Source organism: Panthera tigris, chromosome A1 (genome assembly GCF_018350195.1).
Source record: "Panthera tigris isolate Pti1 chromosome A1, P.tigris_Pti1_mat1.1, whole genome shotgun sequence".
NCBI classification, from domain to species: Eukaryota; Metazoa; Chordata; class Mammalia; order Carnivora; family Felidae; genus Panthera; species Panthera tigris.
The window spans coordinates 194,613,360-194,641,145 of record NC_056660.1 but is presented as its reverse complement, the minus strand read 5'-3'; the positions used below and the strand labels follow the sequence as shown (position 1 = coordinate 194,641,145).

Here is a 27,786-nt window from a genome sequence, read left to right as displayed (position 1 = left end):
CTCTCTCTCTCTCTCTCCCCCTCAAAATAAACAAAGTTTAAAAAAAAGAAGAATATTTGAATAGAAAATCCCCCTTCCCCCAATATCCACTTTTCTAAATCTTATGCCTTAAGGGCAGCAACTGCAGATTAGAGAAAACAATTGCTTTTGCGTTTCCATCTCTGCTTTGTCTGTTTCCAGGAATGTCATGAGTGAATGGCATTCCTTTTCCCAGTAAATGAGGCTGATGGTACAAACGGTCAAATGAGGGTTTGGTTCATAGGTACAAAAGACCTCCGAAGCAATCCCAAACCAAAAAAGGCATACCCTGAGGGGTATGAGTACTGACTTGTGTCAGGTCCATTTCTCCTGGAAAGATAAAGATGCCGCTAATTAATAGAGAGATGTTGGGGTTTGACGAACGTATATAACATCCACAACGGAAGTCAAGTTGGGGGTGGGAGGAGGGGAGAGCGATTAGAATAAAAATAGATAATTAGGCATAGACACCTGTGGCGTTGGCTACGGAATGGCTGATGGGTTGGATCAACTCATAGAGGGCTTGGTATGTCCCAAATACACACCCCAAAAGGCCCAGGATGCTGATCATGATGTCCTTTGCAATGGTGACACAGCTCATGTCTTCAGGATAAAAGGTGATGAGCTCCAGGAGGGGCGGGATGATGAGGGCCAGGGCGCTGCTGCTCACGGAGCCCACAAAGGAGATGACCAGGTCCAGGCGGGGGATGAGGATGGCTGAGACACCTGCAACGAGAGAAGAAATTTAGAATCACTGAGTGTTCCTGCAAGAAGGGAGCTCAGAAACAAACCATTTCTTTGGAGCCTGATAACCCCACAGATGCCTGACCGACCATTTTGGGAAATGATGGTGGGAAATGATGGGAAAATGGGAATGGTGGGGAAAGATCCCATCGAGGACGTGAACAGTAGGTCAGGCACTGTGGCTCTGGACTCCCACCTCTGTTTTAAACACCAATGTAGGTGCTCTCCTTTTATTTTTTTTTAAACTTATCTATTTATTTTAAGCAAGAAAGAGCACAAGTGGAAGAGAGAGAGAGAATCCCAAACAGGCTCCATGCTGTCAGCGTGGAGCTCGGCACGGGGTTTGAGCCCATGAACTGTGAGATCTTGACCTGAGCTGAAATCAAGAGTCTGACACTTCACTGACTAAGCCACCCAGGCACCTGGGTGGCACCCCTCCTTTGGGTTTTTCACATATCATAGTTGTTAGAAAGTCTCCTCTACCACATATCTATTATTACGTTCTCATTAAAGAGATGGGGAAATCTAGAGGTCTAGAGGGAATGAGATGTGGCCAAGGTCATACATTCTCTGAGATGAGAATCCATTGAAATGCCTATCTAAGGCTCTTTCTGCTCCACTATGCTGCCTCCCTTGTATATGAAAGAACTTGGTATAAAGTAAGTGCTCAATAAACGTTTGACTCTTAGACACTGAATCTACTGTGAATCTATACTACTCTACAAAATACAGCTACTGTCTAGAAGCAAGAATGAATAAAAAATGAGAGATGGATTTGTTGTCAGAATCTCAACCACTTGTTTCCCTACTGCTAGAAGGATCCTGGTAAATTAAAAAGAACACAAAACAGCCTTAGGCTGTCTGCTCCCTCCTCTTCTCTTCTCTTTCATTCCCTTCTCTTCCTCCAGGCGAGTCCAATTTCAATAATGTTTGAGTGAACAAACATACAATTCAGGTGACTTCACTTTGTACAACCATATGATTTTCCTATGAACAAATTAGGGAAAAAACTGCCCTGGGAAGCACCCATACTAGCTTCCTGGATCTGAAGAAAACATCACCTCTTTCTGAAATTGCTGCAACACATCCAAACAGAGAATGAGAGAGACTCATCAACTCTTGCCGTTGAGGATTCATCACCCCTCTGATGGGATGGTCCTGTCCAGTTTTCCCTCCTCAGATATTTAATAACTTGCTTACTGGAGAAGGCACAGAGAAAGCTCAGTGTCCTCCCGGAGAGCTCACACTGACAGAGCAGAGAAAATATGTTATAGTAAAGCTATAATGCAAGATAGACTGCAGGGGTTCTCTAGAAGGTTCATATCTGGTCACGCCAACCCACTGCTCACAGATCTTTCGCGGTTCCCCAGTGCCCAGTCTCCTTAGCACAAGGTCCCTGATGACTTGGGCCCTTCCAGATCCCCTGGCTTCGTGTCTTATCACTCCCCGCTGCTTTTAGTTCTCCAAAGAGGCCATAAGTACTTACCTCAGATCCGTGCATAGCGTGCTTCCTACACGTGGTACATTCTTTACTCCTCCTCTACCTCCTACTTGTCTCTTAGGTCTTAACTGAACCATCATTCCACCGGAGAGGACTTCCTGACCTGGCCTAGGCTAAAGCATAGGAACTTTGTGTGCTTTTAGGGCATCCTCCTCTTATGATCTTAACCATCATATGTTACATCATTATGTACCCTCTTAACACTGATCACAATGCACTATAATTATTTCCTTGCATATGTTTCTTACTCGACGGTAAGCCTCATGAGGGCAGGCGCCACGTCTGCTTTATTATTCATTATTGTATCCCGGGTGCCTAGCACAATAGTAGGTGCTCAACAAATGACTGTTGAATGAATAAGGAATAATGGAACTGACAGATGAATAAAGGAGGAGGAAGTTGTCACCCATGGTATAACAGAAGCAGTGCATATCATTAGAAGGTCAGCTCTGTCTAGCACTGCCTTCCCTGATCTCAAGTGGCCTCAGTTTTTCTCTTCAACTTAGACCATTCCTACTAGGAATGATCTCAAAACAATAGAGCTACAGGGCCCAAATGTCTTGGGTACATACTGGAAACTCTGTGATACCTTAAATCGAGCAGGAGTGCTGTTTCTGCCAATAGAACTCCATTTATGTGAAGCGTAACATCGGATAGCATATTCTTCTGCTAGAAGGCTCCTAGAATTACACAGTTTCTCCTGACCCTGAACCGAGACTGGATTTCCTCAACTTTAAACTCTGACTCCTGGAGTCTTTAAGACTTCATTTTCTCTCTCTCTTGCACAGTATCCCACAGGTGTTTAAAGACAGATATTCCTTAAGGACAGATACAGAAATTCCCCAAGGCTTTGCTTCTCTAGGAAAAACATCACTAGTTCTTTTTCCCTTTCCTCACGGGGCACCTTTTCTCATTTCCTTTCTCTGGACATGCTTCAGAGAAAACATTCCCCAGCCTGTTCATGATGTTTCCCAAACATCTACAACAGTGCCTAATGTAGGATGAAAGAGTGAATAAATGAATGGAAGGAAGCATTAAGGAAGGAAGATCGGAGGGGGAGAGGAGAAAAGATTGCACCCCAAAAATGATCGCTAAGACTATAACAAATCAGCCTCTTGTTTTCCCCTGCAGTTCGACACCACTTTAGATAAGTGCCTCGATCTTAATTTAGGATAGGAAGGAATATGGCACGTGATGGAAAACAGACTTAGGTACTACACAACCTGTGGCTCAAACCCCAGCTCTGTCATTTAGCAGCTCTATGATCTGAGTGTGTTACCCAACTCCTCTGGGCCACAGTTCCTCCTGTTGGTGATATTACGTCGCTAGGCTGTCATGAGTATTCGACAACGTCAGTGTGATGCCTGGCATACATACAGCAGGCATATAGGAGCGTGATTAAATGAATGGTATTTTTTTTTCTCCCATAAACCAGCCAGTGTCTACTTTCCATGTGTAGGCAGCAGAGATGTCTGCAACATGTGATGGTTCTAAGTAAGCCCGTTTTTCAGGTGGAAAGTTGAGGTTCAGGGAGGCGAAGTGTCTTGCACAAGGTCGCAAAGAAGGTAAGTGGCAGAGCCAGTGATAGTGGGATAGATGCCAATGTGACTCACAGCCACAGCTTTGGGCAAAGGGTGCCCTTTTATCTTACTCACAGGTCAGACAGACCAAGGCTATGCGGACAGACAGGTCTACAAACAGCGTCCACCTCTCTGACACCTGGGAGACGGCAAAGGGGAGGATGATGTCGGCCGGGACGTGGAACTGGAGGGCGTAGGTGAAGAAGATGCCAATGGAGTAGAGCAGCTTGACCGACTGGTACGGCCTGCAGAGAGATGGATAGGACGTGAAATGTAATGTGGCTCTGGGAAGGGCCATTCAAGACTCACTCGTTGCTCAGAAGCTGGTACCTTGTCACTGAGTTACAGAACTGGCTAACTTCCATTGACTCGGGCTCGACCTGCCATTAGAGCCACCTGGGAAGCTTCTAAAAGTGCACGTTCTTGGAGATTCTGATCCAACTGGCCTACGGCTCAGGAATCTGTGCCTTTTATTCTTTCACTTCTTAAAAAAAGTGTATCTGTATATAGTTTCCAGTTCAAAAGTCATGCAGTGAAAAGCTTCCCTCCTACCCTTAATTCCCAGCCTCCAGTTTTTCTTTCCATAGACACCTCCTCTAACAGTTTTCTTGTAGCTCTTTCAGAAATAATCAGTGTATATACAAGCTTATACCAAATGTATACACACTTACACACACGTGGTCGCATCCTCTATATAATGCTAAGCTCCGTTTTTGTTCATTAGATATTTCTTGGAGATTGCTTTCTTTCTTTTTTTTAAATTTTATTTATTTATTTTGAGAGACAGAGAAAGAATCCCAAGCAGACTCTGCACAAGCGGGGGAGGGGCAGAGAGAAGGAGAGAGAGAATCCCAAGTAGGCTCTGCGCCATTTGCACAGAGCCCTATATGGGGCTCAGTCCCACGACCCGGGAGGCCATGACCTGAGCTGAGATCAAGAGTTGGACGCTTAACCCACTGAGCCACGCAGGCACCCCTACGGAGATTGTTTCCTAGTAGTCCACACAGATGTGGCTTCTATTTAATAGATGCTTGGTATTCCTACAGCATATACTATAATTGTTTTTGACTAGTCTTCAAATCATGGATATTTAGATTATTCCACGTCTTTTGCTGGTAAAGAATGCTGGGAAGTATACGCTTGCACATAGATATCTATGCACATTTAGCATACAACCTGAGAAGTATAAATGCTGGCTAAAAGTATATGCAATTTAAACTTTTGAGAGCTACTGACATACTGCCCCTTTGTTGTCCTAGCGTATAGAAGTACTTGCTTCCCCACATCCTTGCCAAAACACAGCCTGTGAACGTGTGCTGGTCTTTGCCATTCTGTTTTTTTTTTTTTTCCTGGCATTTCTGTTATTATGAAGGAAACAAATGATCTTTTCAAATGTATAACATGCCATTTAAAAAATCTGCCTGTGAACTGTGTGCTCATGCCCATCGTTTTCTTGGGCTGTGGGTCTTTCTCTTATTGGGAAGGGGTACTTGTCTAAGGCTCCTCTGGGGAAGCTGATGGCCAGCCAGGTTCAGAGCAGGTGTGACGTGCTCATGGGCTACGTTTTCCAGCTGAGGTCCCCATAAGGAAAGTGCCCTGCCCAATGTAGCTAGCGGCAGCCCGAACTGCCCTGACCAGGAACAGCGTATTAGAATGATGTCTTACTGGTGTAATGTAAGTCGTGACTTCAAAGAAATCCCATATTATTATCCCATGCCTTATTCCACCACCGCACAATGAGGTGGGTGGGCTGGTGATATTTGTCTCATTTTACAACTGTGGCCTTGTGGGAAATGAATGCCCCATCATTCTACTCCCCATGAAAGAACAAGGCTTCGGGAAGACACAGCGATGATCGTAGCTAATACTCGATGAGTACTTACTCTGTGCCAGATGCTTTTCTAAGCATTTTATGTACATTAAACCAGTTAATCCTCACAATCACTCTTCGAGATAATGTGACAGTCATTTGTTTCTGCTGTTCACCAGTGCTTCCCGTTCTTCCAGACAACTGGTAGAATTTCACTTCTTTGCCCCCGGGAGTGAGGTGTGGCCCTGGGAGTTGTTTTGACCAAGGAAGTGCAAGCTGAAGAGATGTAGGTCACTTCCCAGGGAACTTTTAGCAGCTCCATGGTGAAGGGCATGATTCACTGCATTCTGCCATGGCAACGTTTTAGGGAGTGGCTGTCTCAGCATTCTGTGTCCTGGGGAGGGGATGGTGCAGAGCTGAGCCCCAGCCACCCCGTAAGGGGCGGGCAACTTGAGCATAGAATCAAGCGTGTGTGTGTGTGTGTGTGTGTGTGTATTCAGCCACGGAGATTTTGGAGTTGTTTATTACTGGAGCATAACCAAGCCTAGACAAATAGGCATTAGTATTATCCTCATTTTGCTGAGGATGGGAATGAGGTCTGCAAGATGAGGCAGCTTGCCCAGGGTCACATAAGAACCAGGATGCAAATTCCTTTACTTAGTTTTGAAACCTTTGCTGTGAAACGCCTGGCTATACTGACTGCCTAGTCACAATGCACTCACTATAGTGCCGGAATAATGAGGATAGCTCACACTCGATGATGCTATGTGCCAGCGCCGCGCCCCCCCCCCCCCCCCCCCGCCCCGGATTGGTACCTGGAAGAATGAATGAATGCATGCATAAATAAATGAGCGATCAAATGTAAAAACTCCAAAACTAAATCCCCACTGGAGCACAGCAATGGCAGCCTAGGCCCATTTCTGGAACCGGGGGCCTGAGTAGTGATCTGTGGGCAGGACTCCCAGTCGTCGTTTTGGAGTTATACTTTTTGTTGTTGCTGTTTGTGTTTCCCAAACACTCCCAGATCGTTTCATTTTAGGGTCTTTAAACCACCGAGTCGGACAGATTCAGTTTCAAGTTTCAGCTTCTCACACACATTGTGAGCTGGGGAAGTTGCAAACAGCCTCTCCAAAGAGCAACTTCCTCATCCATTAAATGGAGCTGATGATAATAATGGTAACTCATAGGGCTGTTGTGAGGACTCAATGAGACAACGTACGATGTCTGGATTATCACACCTACCTGTTATTATAATCCTAATATTAGCAGTTAATATCTGGTGCCAATGATAACCCTAGGGGATGCCGCGTTCTGTTGCTGAGGCTCAGATCCCATGACTCACCTCCCCTTCTCCCCCCAGGCAGGCAAGGATGGGCGTACCAGCAGTTGGGCAAGTTGAGGGTGATGCTGGCTTGGGTGCTTGACCCAAACTTCATGTATCCCAGTGTCCCCAGGCAGATGTAGAGGGTGATGACAAGGGACATCCCCAAGTACAGAACAAAAGGAAACTGCTGTGGATCCCTCATCTGATTTTTGAGAGGCAAGACCTGAGGAGAAAGGAGATTGAGAAAGAAAAAAAAAAATGTAGTAAGAAATGTGGCACCTTGTGAAGGAGTAGGGTTCCCCCACAGACACAGACATCCTTTTCCAGGTGGCCCAGGGTCAAGAAGGGCCACACCCCTTTTTATTTTCTATTTTCTATGGCCAGGAGTGCCCTACTCCATCTAGGCTAGTGAGTAAATTCACATTCAGTCTTCAAGGCTTAGTGTGGTGCATGGAGCAGTTGGTGCCCAGCGGGTGGGTCCTGATTTTCCCTCCCATCAGGAGAAGATCACATTCTGCACTTCATAAATACTTCTGGATATCTGGAAAAGCTGGCTTCCCTAGAGGGCAACAGGGACCAGTCACGCAGAGCCCTCATCCATCTTACCATACCAACACCTTCAAATGTGAAGATGGCTGTACCAAAGAACAGCAGGAAGGTCTTCCAGCTTGCCATCAAGGGGAGGTTGCTGGGATCTGGAATCTCCTGAAAGGAAGTAGAAGAAGGACCTTCGTTTTGCCATGGCGTAGACGTCATCCCCAAACTTTGCCTGGTGGAGAGTTGGTAGAAAGCTGGTAGAAAGCTGGGCCATACGTGTCATCAACAGAGACACGGTAGCTAGAGATAGCTAGAGATGAATCAGCCTTCCTGTTTTTAAAAGAAGTTCTTTATTTTTTATTGTAGTAAATTATATATGGCCTAAAATTTACCGTTTTATAAACATGTAAGGGTACAATCCAGCGGTATTAAGTACATTCCCACTGAGCTACAACCGTCATCACCACCCATCTCCAGAACTTTTTTATCCTCCCAAACTTAAACTTTGTATTATTCATGAAATAGTAACCCCCTATTGCCCAGCTGCACTCCCCCCCATCACCTCATATAAGTGAAATCATGTATCTGTCTTTTTGTGACTGGCTTATTTCGCTGAGCCCGGTGTCTTTAAAGTTCTTTCATGTTGTAGTACAGATCAGAAGTTCATTCCTTCTTAAGGAATACATTGTCTATATTTACCACATTTTGATTTCCCACATCTTTACATGTGGGGAAAGTGGGAGCGAGGGAGGGGAAGGGAGTTGCCCGAGGCTATTTGCAAGTTAGGGGCATGACCCAGATAAGAATTCAGGTCTCCTGTCTTCACGTTCTCCAACGCCTCTTTCTCACCACTGCTCCCAGGGCTGTGCAGTCTAGTAGCTGGTACAGGTGCAGCGGGAATGATTATTCAATAGACTCCTGTGACGGGCAGAGCAGTGGCTCTTTCCCAAAGATGTCTATATCCTAGTCCCTGGAAACTCTGAATATGTTACATTACATGGCAAGGGAGCATTAAGTTTTCAGACCGAATTAAGGTTGCTAATCAGCTGACCTTGAAATAAAGAGATTATCCTGGATTATCTGCGTGGGTCCAATGTAATCACAAGGGTCTTTAAAAGTGGAAAAGGGAATCAGAAGACAGAACTAGAGAGATGGCGGCAGGGGAAAGATTCAGCCTTACATTCTTAGCTTTGGAGAAGGAAGGGGGCCATGAGCCCAAGGCATGTGGACAGCCTTTAGAAGCTGGAGCAGGCCAGAAAACAGATTCTCCCCATAAGCTTCCAGAAAGAAACCCAGTCGGGCTGACACCTTGATTTTATTCCAGTGAGACCTACAGAACTCTAAGATAAATTTGTGTTGTTTTGAACGGCTAGGTCTGTGATGATTTGTTACAGCAGCAATAGGAAAGTAACATAGCCCCAAAGACTTTCCGATTCAAAGAAATGAAGCTATAATGGTAGAATTTCAGGGCCTGTGTTAATAGCAAAGCATGGGCTTGGGAGGTAAACTGGTTGGAATTCGCAAAAAAATTACTTTCAGTTTATCAGTTTCCTTGTCTGTACACTGAGGATAAGGGTAGTACTTGGAAAATAGTATCGTCATAAAGAGTCAATGAGTTAATACATGTAAAGAACCTGGCACCAAGGAAAGAAAATTTCTTTATCATATATGCGTCCCTTGTCAACCTACCATTGTTACAATTTTTGTTGGTTATTTGTTGAGGTTTATCTCCGTAAATGAATGTAACCTCCATGAAGGCAGATAGCCCCATCAGTTTCGCTTACCAGTGAATCCCGGCCCCATTTGCTCAATGCCTGGATCACAGAAGGCGTTCAATAACTAATTGTTGAATGACTCACTGTTACCCAGTGTGACGACAACGACCATGACGAAGATGATGACTAGCTTTTACAGCTCGTGGGGCAGAAGTGTTCACACATGTCCCTTTAGCAGAGGCTGCTCGGAGCAGGTTACCTTCCTCACCTTCACCTGCCCATCATGGTACTCACCTTCCCCAGGTGTCTCACAACCCCCTCCTGCAGTGGTTTCAGGCACAGACCTGAACGATATACTCAAAGATCAGAGCCATGCTCCCCAGCGTGGTGATGTTGGCCAGCGATGAGAAGATGGACAGCAGCTTGAGGTTCTGGATAAACACCAACAGCATCAGGAAGGGCAGGATTGTCAGCATGTAGAAGCGGATGTCCAGGATCGGGGCCAGCACCAGGAACTTCCTGGGTTGGCAGTTGTTGGACGTCATGTGGGCTTCTTCCACCATCTGATGTAGACACAATGCAGGGCAGTGTATTTAGAGTTGCCAGATTAAACACAGGATGCCCAGTGAAGTTTCAACTTCAGATAATAAGCAAATAGCTTTTTAGTAAAAGGATGTCCCGAATATTCCATAGGACATACTCATAGTAAAAAAATAAAGAATATTTGCTGCGTATCTGAAATTCCAATTTAACTGTGTGTTGTGTATTTTTATTTGTCAAATCTGGTAACCTCATCTGTAGTGCCCATGACTGTCACAATAGGAAACCCTTAGAATCTTAAAAGCTCAAAGCTGAAGGGTCCTTTTGTGATCTAATTCAACCTCCTCTTTCCTGCCACATGGTTTCCTTTCATTCACCCAGAGAACAGGAGTTGATAACACAAGACTATCTTCTTTAACTTAAGAGAGCCCTAAAGTCAGAAAGCTCTGAATACTGAGTGGAATCTATCTTCTTGATATTTCACGTACCATACTTGGCTGTTTGCGCAAAACTGATTATGCTCCCTCTAGCCCATGAAGCCAAGAAAGAATGCTGTGACTGATTCATAATGCCTCTTGGGAATGCAATGAGGGCAAGATTGCAGCTTGCTTGTCTTATATTTAGTTAGTCACCTTCTGTGTGACAACCCTGCCATACCTGAAGTGAATCTCACCAACACGTTTCAGGCTACAAATTCTCAATTATTTTTGATTGGACATAATTGCAAGCCTCTCCCTCCATTGTGGTTACACTCCTCAGATGTTGCTTTGGCTTCTCAATAATCCTTTACAAAAGTGATTCCCAGGACTGAGAGAACTCCCAAGTAGTCTGATCGGGGAGTAGAAATGCAGCCACTTTTCTCCCATGATCCAAACACTATACTTTTGCTAAAGAAGCCTTAGGGATGTCTGTTTTTCTCCCACTCTGTCCAGAAGAAGCTTCTTTACCTGTTGTAAATTGTCTGCCATAAACATAAAATAAACACTGCAGAATCCCAGTTGGGTGGTGATTAGTAAGAAGCTGACAGTGTACCTGAGCCAGAAAAGAAGAGACAGAGAGAGAAAACAAATTACTTTTAAAAAAAAAAAAAATTTTTTTTAACGTTTATTTATTTTTGAGACAGGGAGAGACAGAGCATGAACGGGGGAGGGTCAGAGAGAGAGGGAGACACAGAATCTGAAACAGGCTCCAGGCTCTGAGCTGTCAGCACAGAGCCCGACGCGGGGCTCGAACTCATGGACCGCGAGATCATGACCTGGGCTGAAGTCGGACGCTTAACCGACTGAGCCACCCAGGCGCCCCAACAAATAACTTTTTAAAATGCACTTATTTTTATTTTTTGAAGTGATTATTTCTGTTGTTATTTTTGATATTTTCCTACATTTTTTTATTTTGGAAATTTTCAAGTTCACAGAAACAATTGAGAGACAGGTATAATGAACACTCATATATCCTTTAAACTAAATATACCACTTGTTAACTTTTGGCCTTAACTACATTATATAAATATGTATGTGTATATGAATGTATGTATTCATCCAAACACACACACACACACACACACACACACACACACTCACACATGCAGTTTTTTCCAGAACCATTTGAAAGTCAATTGCAGATATCCTAACACTTCAACCTTGACTCTCTCAGCATATCCCTCTTAAGATCATAATATCCAGAAAATCAACTTCAATATCCTCAAATACATAGTCCATGATTTAAATAGCTCAATTATCTCCAAAATGTCTTTTATAGCTGTTAGTTATTTTTTGGATTCAGGATCTAATCATGGTTTACATATTGCATGTGGTTTTGTTTCTAGTGGTTATCCACATAGAACACGCACATTTTTTGGTTTTCCGTGACATTGGCTTTTGGAGAACAGTCCAGGCCAATTGTGTTGTAGAATGGTCCACACTGTGGACTTGGATGATTGTTTCCTCATGATTAGATTCAGGTAAGTATTTTTGCAAGCATAACCCATAGGGATATTTTGTACTTTTTCCATCATATTGGAAACCACATGGTATCCTGTGGCTCCACTGTGGTGAAGGCTGTCAGACCTGTCCCTTGTAGATGTGCATTTCTCTTGTTATAATCCAGAGGTAAAACTGACATGGTATGAATATCCCCTTCCTCTCAAACCAAAGGGTCTTAATGGTGATTGATGATCCTTGTCTGAATCAACTATTTTATCAGTGGTTGCATGGTGATGTTTTTCTAACTCTCATTTTTTCTGAATTCATCAATTGGCATTTAAGAAAGATACATTCTTCCTCTTATTTTGTATCACAAAAAACTGCACGTTAATTTTTTAAATGTAATGTATCATAATCTTTTATTGTCATTACTCTTTTTGGATTCTTCAATTGTCCCAAATTTGGAGATGCATTCAGCGTGGGATGGCTGCGGACCTTAGATCAGTTTAGAGCAGTGGTTTGCAAAGCTGCTCTGTAGTACCAATTGTATCAGAATTGCCTGAGGTTTATGCAAAAAATACAGATTCCTGGCTCTCATGTCAGCTTATCAAATCAGAAGCTCGGTGGCATCATGTGAGACCAGAACAGAGATGTTCTCTCTCTCTTTATTATGGAAATTTTCAAACACATGCAAAAGCAATGACAATAATCCACTGACTCCTCGTGTGCCCCTTCCAGCTTCAATACTTATTAATTTTTTGCCAGTCCTCTTCCATCTATCCCTTTACCCCTACCACACACATGCTTATTTTGTTGGAGTATTTGTAGCAAACTAGAGAACTTAAGGCACTTCATCTGTAAATAATTCCATATGCAGCTTTTATGGACAAGGACTTAAAAAAAATATATATATATATATTCATATCCAATGTGCCATTATCATCACTTGCAAAATTAATAATAATTTCTTTATGTCATTTAATAACAGCCCACATTCAGATTTCTCCAATTGCCTCAAAACCATCTATTTTACCAATGATTTATTCATTTATGTTTTGGAGAGAGAGAGAGAGAGAGAACTTGAGTGGTAGAAGGAGAGGTAGAACTGGAGGCTGATGTGGGCCTTGGTCTCACAAACCATGACATCATGACCTGAGCCAAAATCAAGAGCCAGACGTTTAACTGACTGAGCCACCCAGGCGCCCCTTCCGTCTGATTTCTAAACAAGTCTATACATTGCATTTCGTTACTATGTCTCTTAAGTTTTTAGAACCGCTATATTCCCTTTGCTCTGCTTTCTTTTATTCCTTGTAACTTTTAACTTTTTGGTGAGGGCTGAAGACACCAGAGAATTTATCCTATAGTATGTTTCACTTACTAGATTTGGTTGATGACTTCTTCGTAATGTCAGTTATCATATTTCTCCATCCCCTGTGTTTCCTGTGAACTGATATTGGATCTAGCAGCTTGACTAGATTGAGAGTCTTTCTTTATTGCTCTGCTAAGCATATTTCCGGGTCCCCACTATATCCCATTATAAGACACATTGTGTCTGGTTATCTCATTTCTAAACATGAGATGCTAAGATTAATACCTGGGACCAGGTGGTGTCAGTGTAGTCTTTCTTTATAAAGTTTCCCAGTTACCTTTCACCTAATGGCTTGAGCATCCATTGATGATTGTTGCCTACATCAAGTTCCTAGGTATCCCTTTTGCACACGAAAAATTACAAATCATTGCTTAAGGTATTTTCCCAACTCTTTTGCAGTTACTGGGGCTCTAGAGAAATGGTGCATGGAATGGGTGGAAGCTAGGTGTTCTGGATTCTAGTTCTTGCTCTGCCACTAAATTCCTAGGTAACATTGGGCACTTTTATTGCCCTATCTGGGCTTTATGGTCCTCCACTGAATTGCCTGGATACGATGGTCTCTAAGGACGCTTCTTACTCGAAAATTTTATTTGGGGTGTCATCAGAAACATAAATCTTGGTGAGAAAGGGTGAGCAATTGTGAGTCATTCATTATTACTGCCCCATGACCTCACCTGTCTGATCATTAGAGTGACTCCTGGTCAAGAGAGCGATGACCTACTGAGAGTCCCAAGAGAGGGGCTGAAGAAGGGATCTTGGCAGCCACAATACTGACTCACTACCTCCTGAAGGGCTCTGCTGGGAAAGGCTGAAATGTTAGGTTTGGGTCGAATTTCCGCACAACCACTATCTTATATCTATTTGTGGACGTGTTATTTTTTTCCTTATGAGCCTTGGTCATCTCATATTTCCAGGACAATAAAGACCCACCCTGCCTACCTACAAGGTTGTGGAGATGATCAGAGGAGCTAAGACACAGAAAAATATCTTGTGTACCAGGCACTTTCATCAAGCAAGGGACAGCCTGAATGTTTACCATTAAGGGAAGGCTTCAATGAAACTATGGCACACATCCCCACTGAGGAACATTGTGAACCTTAAAAAATAATCAGGTAAGCCTGGGACCATCTTAAGCTGCCACAGGATGCCATGGAGTTGATGCCAGTGTTGAAGCCTGGAGACAAGCCCAGGAAAGCAACATGGTACACCATGACACCACCCCTCCCCCACCGCCCCTAGAGACAGCTCCTGTCCTCAGGTTGGCCACAGCTGCTTGTCTTTAGCCCCAGTTGGTGATGCCAAGAGAGGGAAGGTCTTCATTGTTGGGGGGCCAGGTCCAAACAGGAGCTTCACAGATGTGCACACCATGGATCCGAGAACATACCAGTGGGATTTAGCCACCGTGGAGGGCCTTTTGCCCGGTTACAAGCATGCCAGCTTTGCTCCCTCTTGGGCACCTCGTACATAGCATCTGGGTGTTTGGAAGTGCTGACTAGTCAGGAAATCAAAATTACCTGTAAGTTCTGAATCCCGAAACTAGGACTTGGACCATGCCAGAGGTGACCAGCCCCCTGCCATCCCCAAGAACATTCCACACATCATCTATAGCCATCGGAAACCAGCTGTATGTCTTTGCAGGTAGAGAGAGATGTGCCCAGCCCGTGCGGGATGTGAATGCTGTGCCCAGCCCATGCGGGCTGCATATGTTGAAGGCAAACACTGTGACTTGGTCACAGACAGAGACACTTGGAAAACCTCCATCCCCCTGGCATGGTCATGTGGTGGTGGCAGCACGGACAAAGCTCTTCATCCATAGCAGCTTAGCAGGGGACAAATTTTATGATGATCTCCATTGTCTTGATATAAATGACAGGAAGTGGCAGAAGCTAAGTCCCACTGGGGCACCTCCCAGAGGCTGTGCTGTCCACTCAGCTCTACATATCCTAGAGGGATGACCCCCACAGGAGCACTGGATACCATGTATCAGTATCACATAGAAAAGTAGCACTGGACCTTGCTTAAATTTGACAATTTTCTCCCCCTTGGACCACTGGATCATTCCATGTGTGTCATTCCATGGCCAGGGACTTCTGAGAAAGAAGATTCAAATTCTGTCGTTCTAAACTGTGATACTCAGAAAGGGGATTCCACCGACCAAGGAGTGACCCCTGGTGGTGATTCACGTGACAAAAGCCATACTGGTACATGCTTCCTTTTGTGTTTGGCAGGATGAATACGGAAGGGGAAATATACGGTGATTGTACTGTGACTGTAGTTGACTAACAAATCCCACGTTTTTATTAAATCACAAAAAATAGATATAATCAGGTAGATGTCTATGTCTCAGCGTGGAGAGAAATTAGCGACATGTCGTTAGATGAAAGAGCAAATTTCCAAAAAAAAAAAAAAAGTTCTAATTAGTGTAAAAGAAAATGCAAAATGCAATCTACATTTCCACTCACACACGTATATTCATGCACGTGCAGAGAAAAAGTCCAGAGGGATATTTACTACCTAGATGTATCAGTGGATACGTATTGGATGAAGAGCAAGATGGGGCTGGAGTTCTCAGGGAAGGTTCCCTGGGTTGTTTGGTGGTTTGTAAGAACATATTCTTACAAACTGTGTAACTAAAAATAAAGGAAGATCAGATGAGGATTATCATTGTTATTACTACGCCCACCACTACCAGTAGGACAGCAACGACTACTTACCTGCCCCACACCGAGTGGGTCCTCAGCCAGGCGTTTGGGCAGGTTTCTAGGCTGTACATCATGGCCTCTCCATAGTTCACAAAAGTCTTTTGCCATCTAGGGAAAGGACAAGAATGTGTAACTGGAACCGTTTTTGTTAAAGGTGCAATTTACTCCCAAAGTGAGTCATTATTATATATTTGTGTGCTAACATGGAACATCCTGGGAATTTCCCAGTAATAGTATTAACGAGCTATTTTATAATACACTTTAAAAGCTTTCAGGAGTCTGCCTTTTCTTCTTTTTTGTAGTTGTCTTTGAAACAGAATTTTTTTTAATGTTTATTTTTGAGAGAGAGACAGAGACAGAGTGTGAGCAGGGGAGGTACAGAGAGAGAAGGAGACACAGAATCCGAAGGAGGCTCCAGGCTCTGAGCTGTCAGCACAGAGCCCGATGCAGGGCTTGATCCCATGAATTGTGAGATCATGACCTGAGCCGAAGTTGGATGCTTCACTGACTGAGCCACCTAGGCGCCCCTATAGTTGTCTCTTTAAACCCTAATATTTAAGTGAAAGAAAAATTTTAACTTAACAGTAGCTGTGCATTGACTTAGGTCTGCAAACCAGGAAAGCAGGGACATGAAAGGTGTGAGGTGTGCAAGCCTAGTTAGGGGGAGGAGGAAATAGGGGCAGAGGGGGTGCAGGTATGGCTAAGCCAGTAATGGTCTTTTCTGGACTTTATTCCTTCCTTCCCACTGCTGAGGATGTTGGGACATTTGAGGTGCCTGCCTCAGACCAGATCCCATGCAAACGTGGTACTTGGGCTTTTGCCCAGCACCCCTGTAGGATGTGACACCCAAGTTCCAATCTGTCTTGTCCCTCTTCCCTAGGTGGCCCTTCCTAAGGGCAGGGAAGGCCCTACTGAGGAACCATCTCTAAGCAAGTGGGAGCAGCAGGTAGCCAAGGAATGGATCCCCAGTGCTAACTGTATGATTGAGGGGAGTAGCTGGGAGAGGGCAGGAGACCGAGACTTGGGTCTTGGGCTTAAATCCCAACACACCCCCTCAGATGGCCAGGAGACCTTGAGCAAGTCTCTTTAGACTTCTGAGCCTCAGTGTTTTTCACACGCAGTCTGGGGTTGGGGGAAGGGACAGGGACAGATGAATGTGGAGATGCTTTGGAAACATGGCTCGATCCTTATTTTTATTATTGCTCATTGTGCTTGGCATTCCAAATACAAATGAGGTCACACTGCATAGGAGTGGCAAACGTATTAGTCTGAGGGTTACAAATTCAAAAGCTATGGGGCCAGACAGGTATCAGTAATATGGTGAGAGGGGCTGGTGCACCAGAAGGGGGAACAGTGGAGACAGTAGCAATACCACCGTCTGTTCTGAAAGTGATTTTTTTTTTTTTGAGAGAGAGAGGGTGCAAGTGAGCGAGGGGCAGAGAGAAAGAGAGAGAGAGAGAGGGAGAGAGAGAAGCAGGGTCACCTGAAGCGGGACTTGAACTCACAAACCGTGAGATCACAACCCGAGCCAAAGTCAGATGCTTAATCAACTGAGCCACCCAGGCGCCCAAAGAGGGATTGTTTGGGATTTGGTGCCCCCTGAGAAATGAAGGAATGAGACCCTGGAGGTGCCAGATTGTCTAATTGGCAAGGAGAAGGTGGAATTTGCTTTTTTTTTTTTTTCCCCAATGTGAAATCTCCAGGCCAAAACAAATCAAAAACTGGGAAGCTCTTAGGCCATCAGTCTGTCACCTCTATATTAGAAAAAAAAAAAAAGAAAAACAAGTCATAAAAAAAAAAATCAGAAAAAGGCTATCGTGAATGGCTGAGTTTCACCATGTCAGAAACCTACATGGTGATATAATTGTCCCAGTAGGCTTGAGGGGACAGAAGATACGCAAAACGGTTAGAGTGGGGTCAGATCAGACCGGCCTTCGAAGACCGGCTCTGCCATGTGACCCTGAGCCAGGCATTTAACTCAACCGAGTCTCAGTTTACTCATCTGTGAGATGGGAATAATAATAGTGCCTGCCATGGAGGTTTACTGTAAAGAGTAAATAAAAGGCTCGTTAAAGCTCTGGCCATGTACCCGACACGTGTAATTGGGCAATACATTTAATTGCTGAATAAGTTAAGTGCTCTTAAAAGTGTTTTGTGAGCTGGAAAGTGGCCTACAAGTTACGTGTGACTCATGTATGCTCCAGATACACCTATTTGGGTTTGATAATTTGGCTTTATGAGGAGTTTCAGTTGATGTCTCTCTCTACTCTGACCTGGGGGGAGTTTCTGATCTTGGGAGCCCCTAAGTGCTGCAGACAGAGAACCACCAGGCAGGTGGCTATAAGGAATTACTAATTACCCTCGGCTTGTTGGTTTATAAATACAAAACTCTCCGCATTGTTTGTATTCATTGTATTTGACTTCTGTTTCAGGATTTTTTTTTTTTTTTTGCATCGAGATTTCAAATATGTAAACACTGAGTATTGTATGTATGCTTTATTAATGACCGGGGCCACTGCGAACTATTCATTTCAACTATGCTTTTTGCTCTTACTAAATTGTCCCCAAAGAGGCTTACCTAGAACAAATCACCCTTACAAGGTGTGTGTCTTGGGGCTGGGGGAGGCTGGGCAGGAGGAGATACGAAGGAAGGAAGGACATCCTAAGTCTCTTGCATATTTATGGCAGTGTTTAGAGCATGCTGGCATCTTTTATCACTTTTGATCTTGCCAGGTACGGATAGTTAGGGTCAAAGGGTACAGGAACTTGACAAAGTCATCCAGCAGTTTGGCAGAGCTGGGCCTGGACTTACTTAGGAGTTTCCAGTTGGGACTTTCTCATCCTCTCCACCAGCTCTATAGAATCTACGGCAGCAGGTGCAGTGGCTGGAGAAGTGGCCAGTCAACTGGGTCAGTGGTCAAAGGAAACTTAACACAGATGGGGCCTGACACGGGGGTGAGGGAGAAGCAGGATTCTCACCTCTGACTGAGGTGATGGGCGCAGTTCAACAGGATGACCATGCAGTGCACGGTGAGGACCCCAATGCCCAGCAGGCTGATGGGACCCACCTGGAAGGGAAAAAGAAGTGGGGACAGTGAGCCATAGACTGATCATTCCTATAACTGGCCCTCTCCCAGTCTGGGTGTTGGGCCCCTCTCATCATAAAGCTGCCTCTGGGATGCAAGTCCCTGCCTGAACGTCCTTGTGCCCCAGACACTCTAGTTCTTCTAGAACACCTCTTAGCATCACTGCAAAGTGACTGCCCAATCTCTACTAGGATACTGCCCGTGACTATTCCACCACCTCCACAGACAGCCCATGCTTTTCCTCATCTGCCTTGAGTTCTGCTTTCTAGATCCCTCATTCCTTTTTCACACCCCGGCCCTCACCTCCTCCAAGATACTTGAAGACCAAGGTTCCTCTTATGACTGGGTGCTCTTCCTCCAGCATAGAGTTGTCAACAGGGGCATTAGTGATATTTTCCAAATGAGTCTTTGTTGTGGAGGCCCTGCTTGCATTGTAGGGTGTTCAGTACGTTACTTGGCCTCTATTCAAGGTGTCAGTAGCACTCTCTCTCCCCATGAGTTGTGACAGCTTAGACACTGTAAATGTCTTGGGGGGTGTATGTGCAAACGTGTCCCCAGTCAAGAATCATTGCCCCAGTATGTCTAATTTGTCATTAATCCTTTTATTTTTTTAAAGATTGTATATATTTAAGGTGTACAACATGATGATTTGACATACATCTACATAGCAAAATGATTACTACAGTCAAGCTAATAAAATCTTATTCTCACATAGTTTCTATTTTTTATTTGTGTGATGAGATTAAAAAACAGAGCTAGCTCATTGTTAATTCTAATCTCCCAGATATAATCAGAAGGGCATAAAGAAGGATTCTTTCACCTCCTCTGTGCTGGACACTTGTGCCTTTATAGATATGACCTGATGTAACATTATCACAAAGAAACAAATGAGAGATCAAGAACACCACTAGATTTCACTAGAATTCACTAGATTTCACCAGCCTCCGTATAAGGGAGACTTCCTTTGATCTCGTTTACTTGCACATTCCGAGGACATAAGAATGCACATAGTAGGTGCCCAATATGCATTTCTTAAATGAATCATGGTCAGAAGTTCTGGTGGGAGTTGGGGGCGGGGGGCGGAGAAATAATCTAATGACTCTTGAGAGGCAAAAATCAGAGGATAAAAGAGCTAACAGCAAATACCACACTGACAAAGGCAGTTTGCCTGAGGGCCATGTGGTAATAATACTCTTCAGAAGTTCTAGAACCCTGAGGATTTCAAAGGGGGAGAGTCTCATCTCTGGGTTGGAACTGCGACAGATTGGAAGTCATATCAGAAGGAGCCAGGGTCTTGATACGCCTTCTTTTGACATGGGGACCACTAACCAGGCCTGGGAGAGAAGGAGGAATTAGCATCATCTAAAAGGAAATTGTATACTTGGCCAATTCAATAGACATGAATTGGGACTTCCTGTGTTCCTGTCTCTATAGCAGGTTTTGTGAGGAGCTGTAAAAATACATCAGAAAATTCCTGCCCTCAGAGCTTTCAGGGAAGTGAGGAAGGTAGGTATACTAAAAAATTATATCTCCTCTTTGTGAGTGCTGTAAGGATTCCAGGTGAGGTAGATAGAAGTTCTAGAAAAACACAAGGTGAAGGTGGCATTAATTTTAATAGGAAAAGGTAAAGTTTCACAGAGGAGGCAGATTTCGAAAGGCAGAACCAAGGGAGAAGGAACAGCACAAGCAAAGAGACAGAGGTGGGGTGACACAGGGTGTCAGGGGACTGGTGAAGCCTTCATCATCCTCGTCTTTCAAGCCATGTTCTCACAGCCACTATAATGGTGTGAAACAAGAGCTCACACTCACGTATCTGCAGGGACCAGGCTACTAAGGTAAATGAGTGAAATGGGCTGGATATAGTTCTAGGGAGTGGGGAGGACTGTGGCAAAGTAGCTTGTGTGCCAGTGTGTGAGGATGGTGGGTCTTTAAGAATAGCTGCGGGGTGGGGGAGTTGTATGAAGGGGTTCAAAAGGTACAAGCCTCCAGTTAGGAGATAAACAGGTACCGGGGATGTAATGTGCAACATGATGACCATAGTTAACACAGGTGTATGGTATGCTTGCTTGAAATTTGCAAAATAGATGACATATAATATATATACATACACATGAAGAGATGATGTTAACTAAACTTATTGGAAGCATTTTTCAATATACATATGTGTCATTATGTGGTACACCTTAAACTTGTAGGGTACTCTGTGTCATTTATATCTCAATAAAACTGGGGGGACAAAAAAGAGTAATGGCCTGTCCCCTCCAGCCGCACTCCATTTGACTCCGCTGGATTGATGCCAAGAAGCACATTTCCTATTGCAGAGGGTATCCCCAAACTGCCCATTGATAAACAGTGCAAAGACCTTAGGGGCATACTACCTCCCCTCCACCCAAACAGTGGGTAAACCTAGTTTCCATCACACAGACCCCTCTTACCAATAAGCCGGCATTTTTCATGGCCAGGGGAAGCCCCAGGAGTCCTGTGCCAATGTTGCATTTCAGTAAATGGATCAAAGTTTGCATTCTCCTGTAGGGAAGAGTGGGGAGACAAGAGGGTTAGTGGGTGGGAAAGGTGATCCAAAGCTCAGGCTCTTTCCAGCATCTTCAGCACCTGCCACCCTTTGGGAGGAGGGACAAAACCCGATGAGGTGAACTCTGGAACATCTGATTCAGGGCTGGTGCTAGTTTAGGTGACTCAACACATACTTAACCCACAATAGGCTCGAAAGAAAAGGTTGACAATTGCTACCATTCTGGATAAGCCCCTAGTACCAGTTTATTCATTAATTCATCTAATGATTTCTTCCAGTTTATTCACTAAAATAATTTTTTTTAAAATTTTTTTTAACGTTTATTTATTTTTGAGACACAGAGAGACAGAGCATGAACAGGGGAGGGGCAGAGAGAGAGGAAGACAAAGAATCTGAAGCAGGCTCCAGGCTCCGAGCCATCAGCCCAGAGCCCGACGTGGGGCTTGAACTCACGGACCGCGAGATCGTGATCTGAGTTGAAGTCGGACACTTAACCGACTGAGCCACCCAGGCACCCCTAAAATAATTTTTATTGAGACCTACTAGGCCTTGGCATCTAGATGGACAATGAAATAATTAATGATTTTCTTAATTTATAGAGTAATTATTGGTGCCAGTTTATTTATTAATTCATTCACTAGAAAAAAAAAACATAACTTCTCCTGCTATGTGGAGTATTTACTGGTTCTAGTTCATTCCTTCATCCGTTTACTCAACCAATATTCCTGTGAACTGTTCCATGCTCTGCATTGGATGCAATTTAATAACAATTGTTATTGTGCATACAGAACGCTAACTATGTGTCTTACAGGGTGCTGGGTACCAGGGTTCTAAATGCTCTCCATGCCTGTGCTGGCAGTTTCTGCTAAGGTACCACCCATTCACTGCGGGGGGTGGGGTGGGGGGGGTGGAAGGTGGGGCAGGATCATGAGAAGAGAATCAAGAAGGAACTGAAATGAAAAGCTGAGTGCAAGAGCAATGAACTCAGAGGTAAGGAGCACTGATTTCTGAGTTCTAGCTCTGCCATTAACCTACGAAATTTGGTTACTACTTTGGAAAGACCCTTAGCTGCTTACATCTTCTGTTTCTTCATCTGCCAAAAAGGAAAGATAGAGGGAATAATTATTGCCCTGCCTACCTCCCAGGGAAGTGGTAAGAATCAGAAGAGGTAATGACATGATGAATCTTGGAATCATGAAGTGCTTCTAAGATGTGAGGCATCATCACCATCACCACCACCATCATCATCACCATTCTCGTCCTCATCAGCGACACTACCGCCTTTGGTCTGACGTTATGGTGCCTACCTGCTAGAAGGGCCTCCTTGAAGGGGAAGTAGAGCTGGGTGGATAGAAAACAGGTAAGAAAGGGCTGGTTGAAGCAGGTGAACGTGTCCCTTCCTTGTAGAATATGGTGCCTTGAGGAGGCCTTTGGAGGTACCTCCTTGTGCAGTCTTGGAACTGTCTAGAGGCAGCCTAGCATGGTCACACAGCAAGTCCCTTAGAGTCTGTGCTCATGTCTCTAGGTCTTTGTCTCAGTGGTTAGGGAGTCAGGGCCAGTTCAATACCGACCTGGGAGAGGGTAGGGACCCCCCTCCCCCCAACTTCTTGCGTCTTCATTAGTTCAGTCTATTCACCTGAGGATGGTGGGGGGGGGCACCTGTTATACGTTCACTTCCAAGAGGCCATTTTTATAATCTTGATTTCTTGATAACTGCAGTCATTGGAAAATATGTCAAAGCAAAAAGCAAAACAAAACACCACTTTTTATCTTTCATCAATTACTTGATGGTAGGGTCTCCAAAAGATGTGCTCTGTCTCCCCGCTTCCTGCCCTCCGTCCTTCCATCTCCCATTTCTTTCCTACGGCAGCATCTTGTCCAAGTTGAATCAGATCTCTTGGAAAAAGTGAGACCAACTTTTGGAGAAACGATGTGCCCTAGCTAACAGCATTCTAGATCAGGGACTTGGAGAGTAAAATACATGTTGGGATTTTTAAAAGCATAACTTTATTTTTCCTTGAAAAATGATACATTGCCCTTATAAAAACAAAATAGTGAAATTCCACTAACTGGAAATAACCACTGTTAGTATTTTGGCTAACATTCCTCTGGGCATTTCTGTCTGTTTTGAAATGCACTCAAGTTTACACAAGGAGAGCCGTTATAATACTGTATCCTATATTAATTTTATGAATAGTGAGTCCTTCACGCTTTCCACCAACATAGGCTTTCTTCATCACTTGTAATGGCTGTGTATATAGGTATCACATTTTATTTAAATAATCTCCTATTGTTTCCAAACTGTCAATATTATCATTGGTGCTTCAATAAAATTATCATGCACACTTGTGTTATTATCTCATTCGGAAAAATCCCTAGAAGTGGTATTTATCCATCAAAGGATATACTTATTTATATCTACACTTAAAAATACCTAAGTAACACACAGTAGGAAACTCAAAAGGTAAAACAAAAACGAGAACCAAGAAACCTTACATAGTGCATATAAATCTCTCTGCCTCTCAGTTTCCCAATTCTTTTACCCCTAAGGAGCCACTGCAGCCAGTTGTGTGTGTGTGTGTGTGTGTGTCTGTGTGTGCGCGCGCATGTGTGTACTTCCAAAGGAAGCATATACCAAATAAGTATTTGCATGGTTTATTTTAAATTTATTTATTTAAATTCAAGTTAGTTAACATACAGGGTAGTATTAGTTTCAGGAGTAGCATTTGTATGTTTTATATAAATACGTGTTAGGATTTGACATGCAACATTGCTATCAGGAAAGGTCCCAGCTTAATTTTTCCTAAAAGGTCTAGAGGAAGGACATTTCCTGACATCCTTATCAACACTGGGTACGGTCACTTACAACCTCATTATGCCCAAGGTTATTATCTGATCTGATTAGTAGATAAGAGTCTAACTGGCAATAAAGTTCTAAGAAAAAGTTCCATGTGTCTGAGTTTATAGCAGTGAAAGTAGGGACATGGGGCCAGGAGGGTTTATAGGGGAGATGGAGGGAGAGAATAAATACTAGTGGATGTAGCAAGAGAGGAGAGCAGAGGAGGCTGGAAGGGTGAGCAGCCAGCCTACGACAGAAAAGCGTTCCTAGAATCAAGCTCATGCTGGGGATGGCTCCTCTATCTGGGTTCTCGGTGACAACCGGGAAGCACGTGTAATACCCAGAGCCGCACGGATCAACCTTCTTAGTTTCTGCTTTCATGTTTCCTCCATGCGTCTCCTGTTCCATGGGGGTACAGGTGTTAGGAAGACAGAAGTGGGCAGATGTGGCCCAGAGCTGTGAAGGCAGCCGTGCTTGACCTCAGATCTAGAAGGGCAGGACAGCCACTTACGATAAGCCGCTGGCTTCCTCAGCAGGATGGACGTTCTCTGCAGTGACATTGCTGTTCCTCTCCAAAAGTGACTTCGACCCATCATCCAAGGAGCTGTGGAAGTCCCTTCCAAGCAGTGACATCTTCAACAAGGTGGGACGGGGGTGGCAGCTCAGGGGAAAGGCCTGTAACAGCCTTGAACCAGCCTCCCATGGGTTTTTCTCCAGAGAAACCAGGGCTGCAGGCCCAAGACACTGGTTCCCGTTTCCCGAGGGTGCCTGACCCAGACTGACGCCCAAGTGTGCGGATCAGTGGAGCGCTGGTGGCAGGAGAAGCTGATGTTGACTGGGCCTCACCTGGCTTTGGGGGCACTTATGAGAGTCTCATCTCGGCATGACCCTCAGTGCCCTTCACGATCGGTCGGCCACACGCCAGGACTCCTCCGGGCTTCCGGTCCCTCCCAGTTCAGCCCTTAACGCTATAGGGCAAAGTGAACAGTGTGCCCGGGAGGAGGAAGGCACCATTGGACTGCAGGTGCCTGGATGTGGGGCCAGGCTCCGCGCCCGTCTACCTCTGCGAGGAGGAGGCCAGAGCTACCTCACAATGGAGGCTGCCCAGCCAATAAGGATGCAGTCCCAGGATGCAGGTGTGGCCCAACCCAGGGCGGGAGTGAAGAGTGGCTCTTCCCGGGCCCCAGTGCTACCTGCTCAGAATTCCTGTACAGGAAGGGTGTGTGGATTGCGCCTATTTGGAAGGGAGTACAAAAGTAAACTTAAAAAAAAAATCATTTATTCAATAATATCTATCTATTAAAATATATCTATTGGGCATCTAAGATATACTAGGCACTGTTCCGCCTGCTGAGAATACATTAGGGTAGAAACATACTACAATCTCCGCCCTCATGGGACTACAGTCTAGTGAGGAGACAGATAATAAATATATCAAGTATGTATTGTTGGTAATAAGTACTATAGAGAAAAATGATGCAGTAAAGGGGAATGGGAAGGGCTGGCTGGGGGGAGGGTTGCAATTCTTTTTTTTTTTTTTTTTTAATAAGTTTAAAAAAATGTTTATTTATTTTGAGAGAGTGTGCATGCGTGAGTGGGGGCGAAAGAGAGGGGGAGAGAGAGAATCCCAAGCAGGTTCTGCGTTGTCAGCACAGAGCCGATATGGGGCTCAAACTGACAAATTGTGGGATCATGACCTGAGCCGAAATCAAGAGTCAGATGCTTAACCAACTGAGCCACCCAGGCACCCTGGGGGGGTTGCAATTCTAGAGTGGGTGGTCAGAGCCTCACTGAGAAAGTGACACCTGGGTAAAGGGCCAAATGGGATGAGGGAGCACGCCTCATGTATGTCTTGGGTGCGAAACTTAAAGCAGAGGGTAGAGTAAGTACAAAGGTCCTGAGGCAGGAGAGGGCCTGGGTGTTTCGGGAATGGTAGGAAGGCCATGTGGCTGGCTCAGCATGCACAGAGGAGAGGGGAGATGAGTAGAGTGGGCATATGTCTGGTTTGCCCAGGACTGTGTTGGTGTGTGTTTATTGCCTGGACATAATTACTAACAGTGCCTCTTTTCTGGTTTGGATGAGAAATTACACGGTCACACCAGAGATGCACTTAACGTAAGTGGAAGTAATGGAAGGGGGTGGAATGGGACGGGCAGGAACTTGTAGGCCACTGTAATGCCTTTAATTTTTACTCTGAGATGAGGAATCATGGAGGGTTTGAGAAGGGAAGTGATGTGACTTGCATTTTAACAGGATCTCTCCAGGCCATTTGTTGGGAGCAGATGGAAGGAGGGCAAGGGCCAAAGCGGGGAGATAATTAGGAGGCCACTGCAATGAGCCCGGTGCTAGTCAACAGTGCAGTTTAGACCAGGGCGGTAGCTAAGGGATGATAAGTGCCTGAAGTCTGGGTACTTTTATTTTTATTTAATTTTTTAAATGTTGATTCATGTTTGAGAGAGAGTGTGAGGCGGGGGAGAGGCAGAGAGAGAGGGAGACAGAGGATCCGAAGTGGGCTCTGCACTGACAGCAGAGAGCCCGATGCAGGGCTCGACTTCACAAGCCGTAAGATCGTGACCTGAGCTGAAGTTGTGCTCACCCAGCTAAGCCACCCAGGCACCCCAGTCTGTGTACTTTTAGAGGATGTGCTGATGGGTGTGAAGAAGGGGTATAGAAGGGTATAGAAGGAGGGGAAGGGTCAAGAGGACCTCACGCATTTTGACACAACGGGAAGGAAGGAGTTGGGGCACGCAAGCCTTGTCTCAAAGACGCACTTGTGGGCACGCCGTACTTGGCTTGTTCATTCGAGATGGTCTAGACAGGCTATGTATGAAGATCATGGCGGCCAGGTGCTGCCCATGGCAACTGGGTATGGCTGCAAAATCGACTCTTAGGGCTTCTCCCTTCCTCTGAATGTCGAATGAGACTTCTCCTTCCTCTGATGCGCTAAAGGCTTGTTCTCGCATTGAGAATTCCCTTCCCCTACAGCATGTATTTGCTGCTTTAATACTTCTTAGAGTATGCCTACCCTGTCAGGCACTGCAAGCTAGCAAGGAGCACTTTCAAGGAGTCTGCGCTTCAGTGGAAAGTAGGGAGATGACACTAAACCAGAAAACTAGACAGTGAGAGGTTATAACAAAAGCCATGCTCATTTTAAAGCAAGCAAAACACAACTCAAAACTACCAAAAGAAGACAGAATCACCGCCACCATCCAGGGAAGACAACTGTGAGCTCTTGGATGTGCTTCGTTCACGCACACGTGAGCACTTGCACACAGCTCACCACCAACTTAATGTGTAATAAAAAAAAAAACCCTGTGATATATGTAACATCGAATTGACCCTCTTAACCATTTTTAAGTGTGCAGTTCAGTAATGCTAAATGATCCCCAGCCTTGTGCAACCGATCTCCAACCCTCTTTTCTTCTTGCAGAACGGAACGTCTGTACCCATTCAACAGCCGCCTGTTCCACCCACCAGCCCACCCCCGCCCTTCTGGGTTTTTATGAGTCTGACTACTCCCGGTACCTCATAAAACTGACACAATGCATCATTTGTCTTTTGGTGACTGG

At 44.7% G+C, this 27,786-nt stretch overlaps 1 protein-coding gene, 1 long non-coding RNA gene and 1 pseudogene across 8 annotated transcripts; 2 read left to right on the top strand and 1 right to left on the bottom strand.

Annotated features, from left to right (window-relative positions):
* Positions 1-16: 16 nt before the first annotated feature.
* SLC36A3 (solute carrier family 36 member 3) lies at positions 17-25,484 on the bottom strand. Of its 5 annotated transcripts, XM_042993964.1 has the most exons (12): positions 25,064-25,483; positions 24,729-24,850; positions 21,284-21,374; positions 18,742-18,830; positions 15,775-15,870; positions 10,717-10,801; positions 9,574-9,792; positions 7,584-7,682; positions 7,034-7,200; positions 3,919-4,088; positions 564-744; positions 18-348 (listed from the first exon to the last, which is right to left on the bottom strand). In XM_042993964.1, exons 2-12 carry the CDS (start codon positions 24,848-24,850, stop codon positions 240-242), a joined length of 1,428 nt encoding a protein of 475 aa, XP_042849898.1. In that variant the 5' UTR covers positions 25,064-25,483; the 3' UTR covers positions 18-239. The 5 variants fall into 5 exon arrangements, with proteins under 5 accessions (XP_042849905.1, XP_042849898.1, XP_042849892.1 ...); XM_042993971.1 differs by lacking the exon at positions 24,729-24,850 and having other exon boundaries at positions 17-348; positions 25,064-25,484; XM_042993958.1 differs by lacking the exon at positions 25,064-25,483 and having other exon boundaries at positions 19-348; positions 24,729-24,976.
* LOC102962293 lies at positions 13,774-15,507 on the top strand (annotated as a pseudogene).
* LOC122240843 lies at positions 20,064-27,786 on the top strand. Of its 3 annotated transcripts, XR_006220572.1 has the most exons (5): positions 20,064-20,354; positions 22,190-22,248; positions 22,524-22,738; positions 24,636-24,860; positions 27,648-27,786. It is a non-coding gene; the product is annotated as an uncharacterized LOC122240843 (long non-coding RNA). The 3 variants fall into 3 exon arrangements; XR_006220568.1 differs by lacking the exon at positions 22,190-22,248 and having other exon boundaries at positions 20,065-20,354; positions 27,648-27,775; XR_006220569.1 differs by lacking the exons at positions 22,190-22,248; positions 27,648-27,786 and adding an exon at positions 24,935-25,014 and having other exon boundaries at positions 20,065-20,354.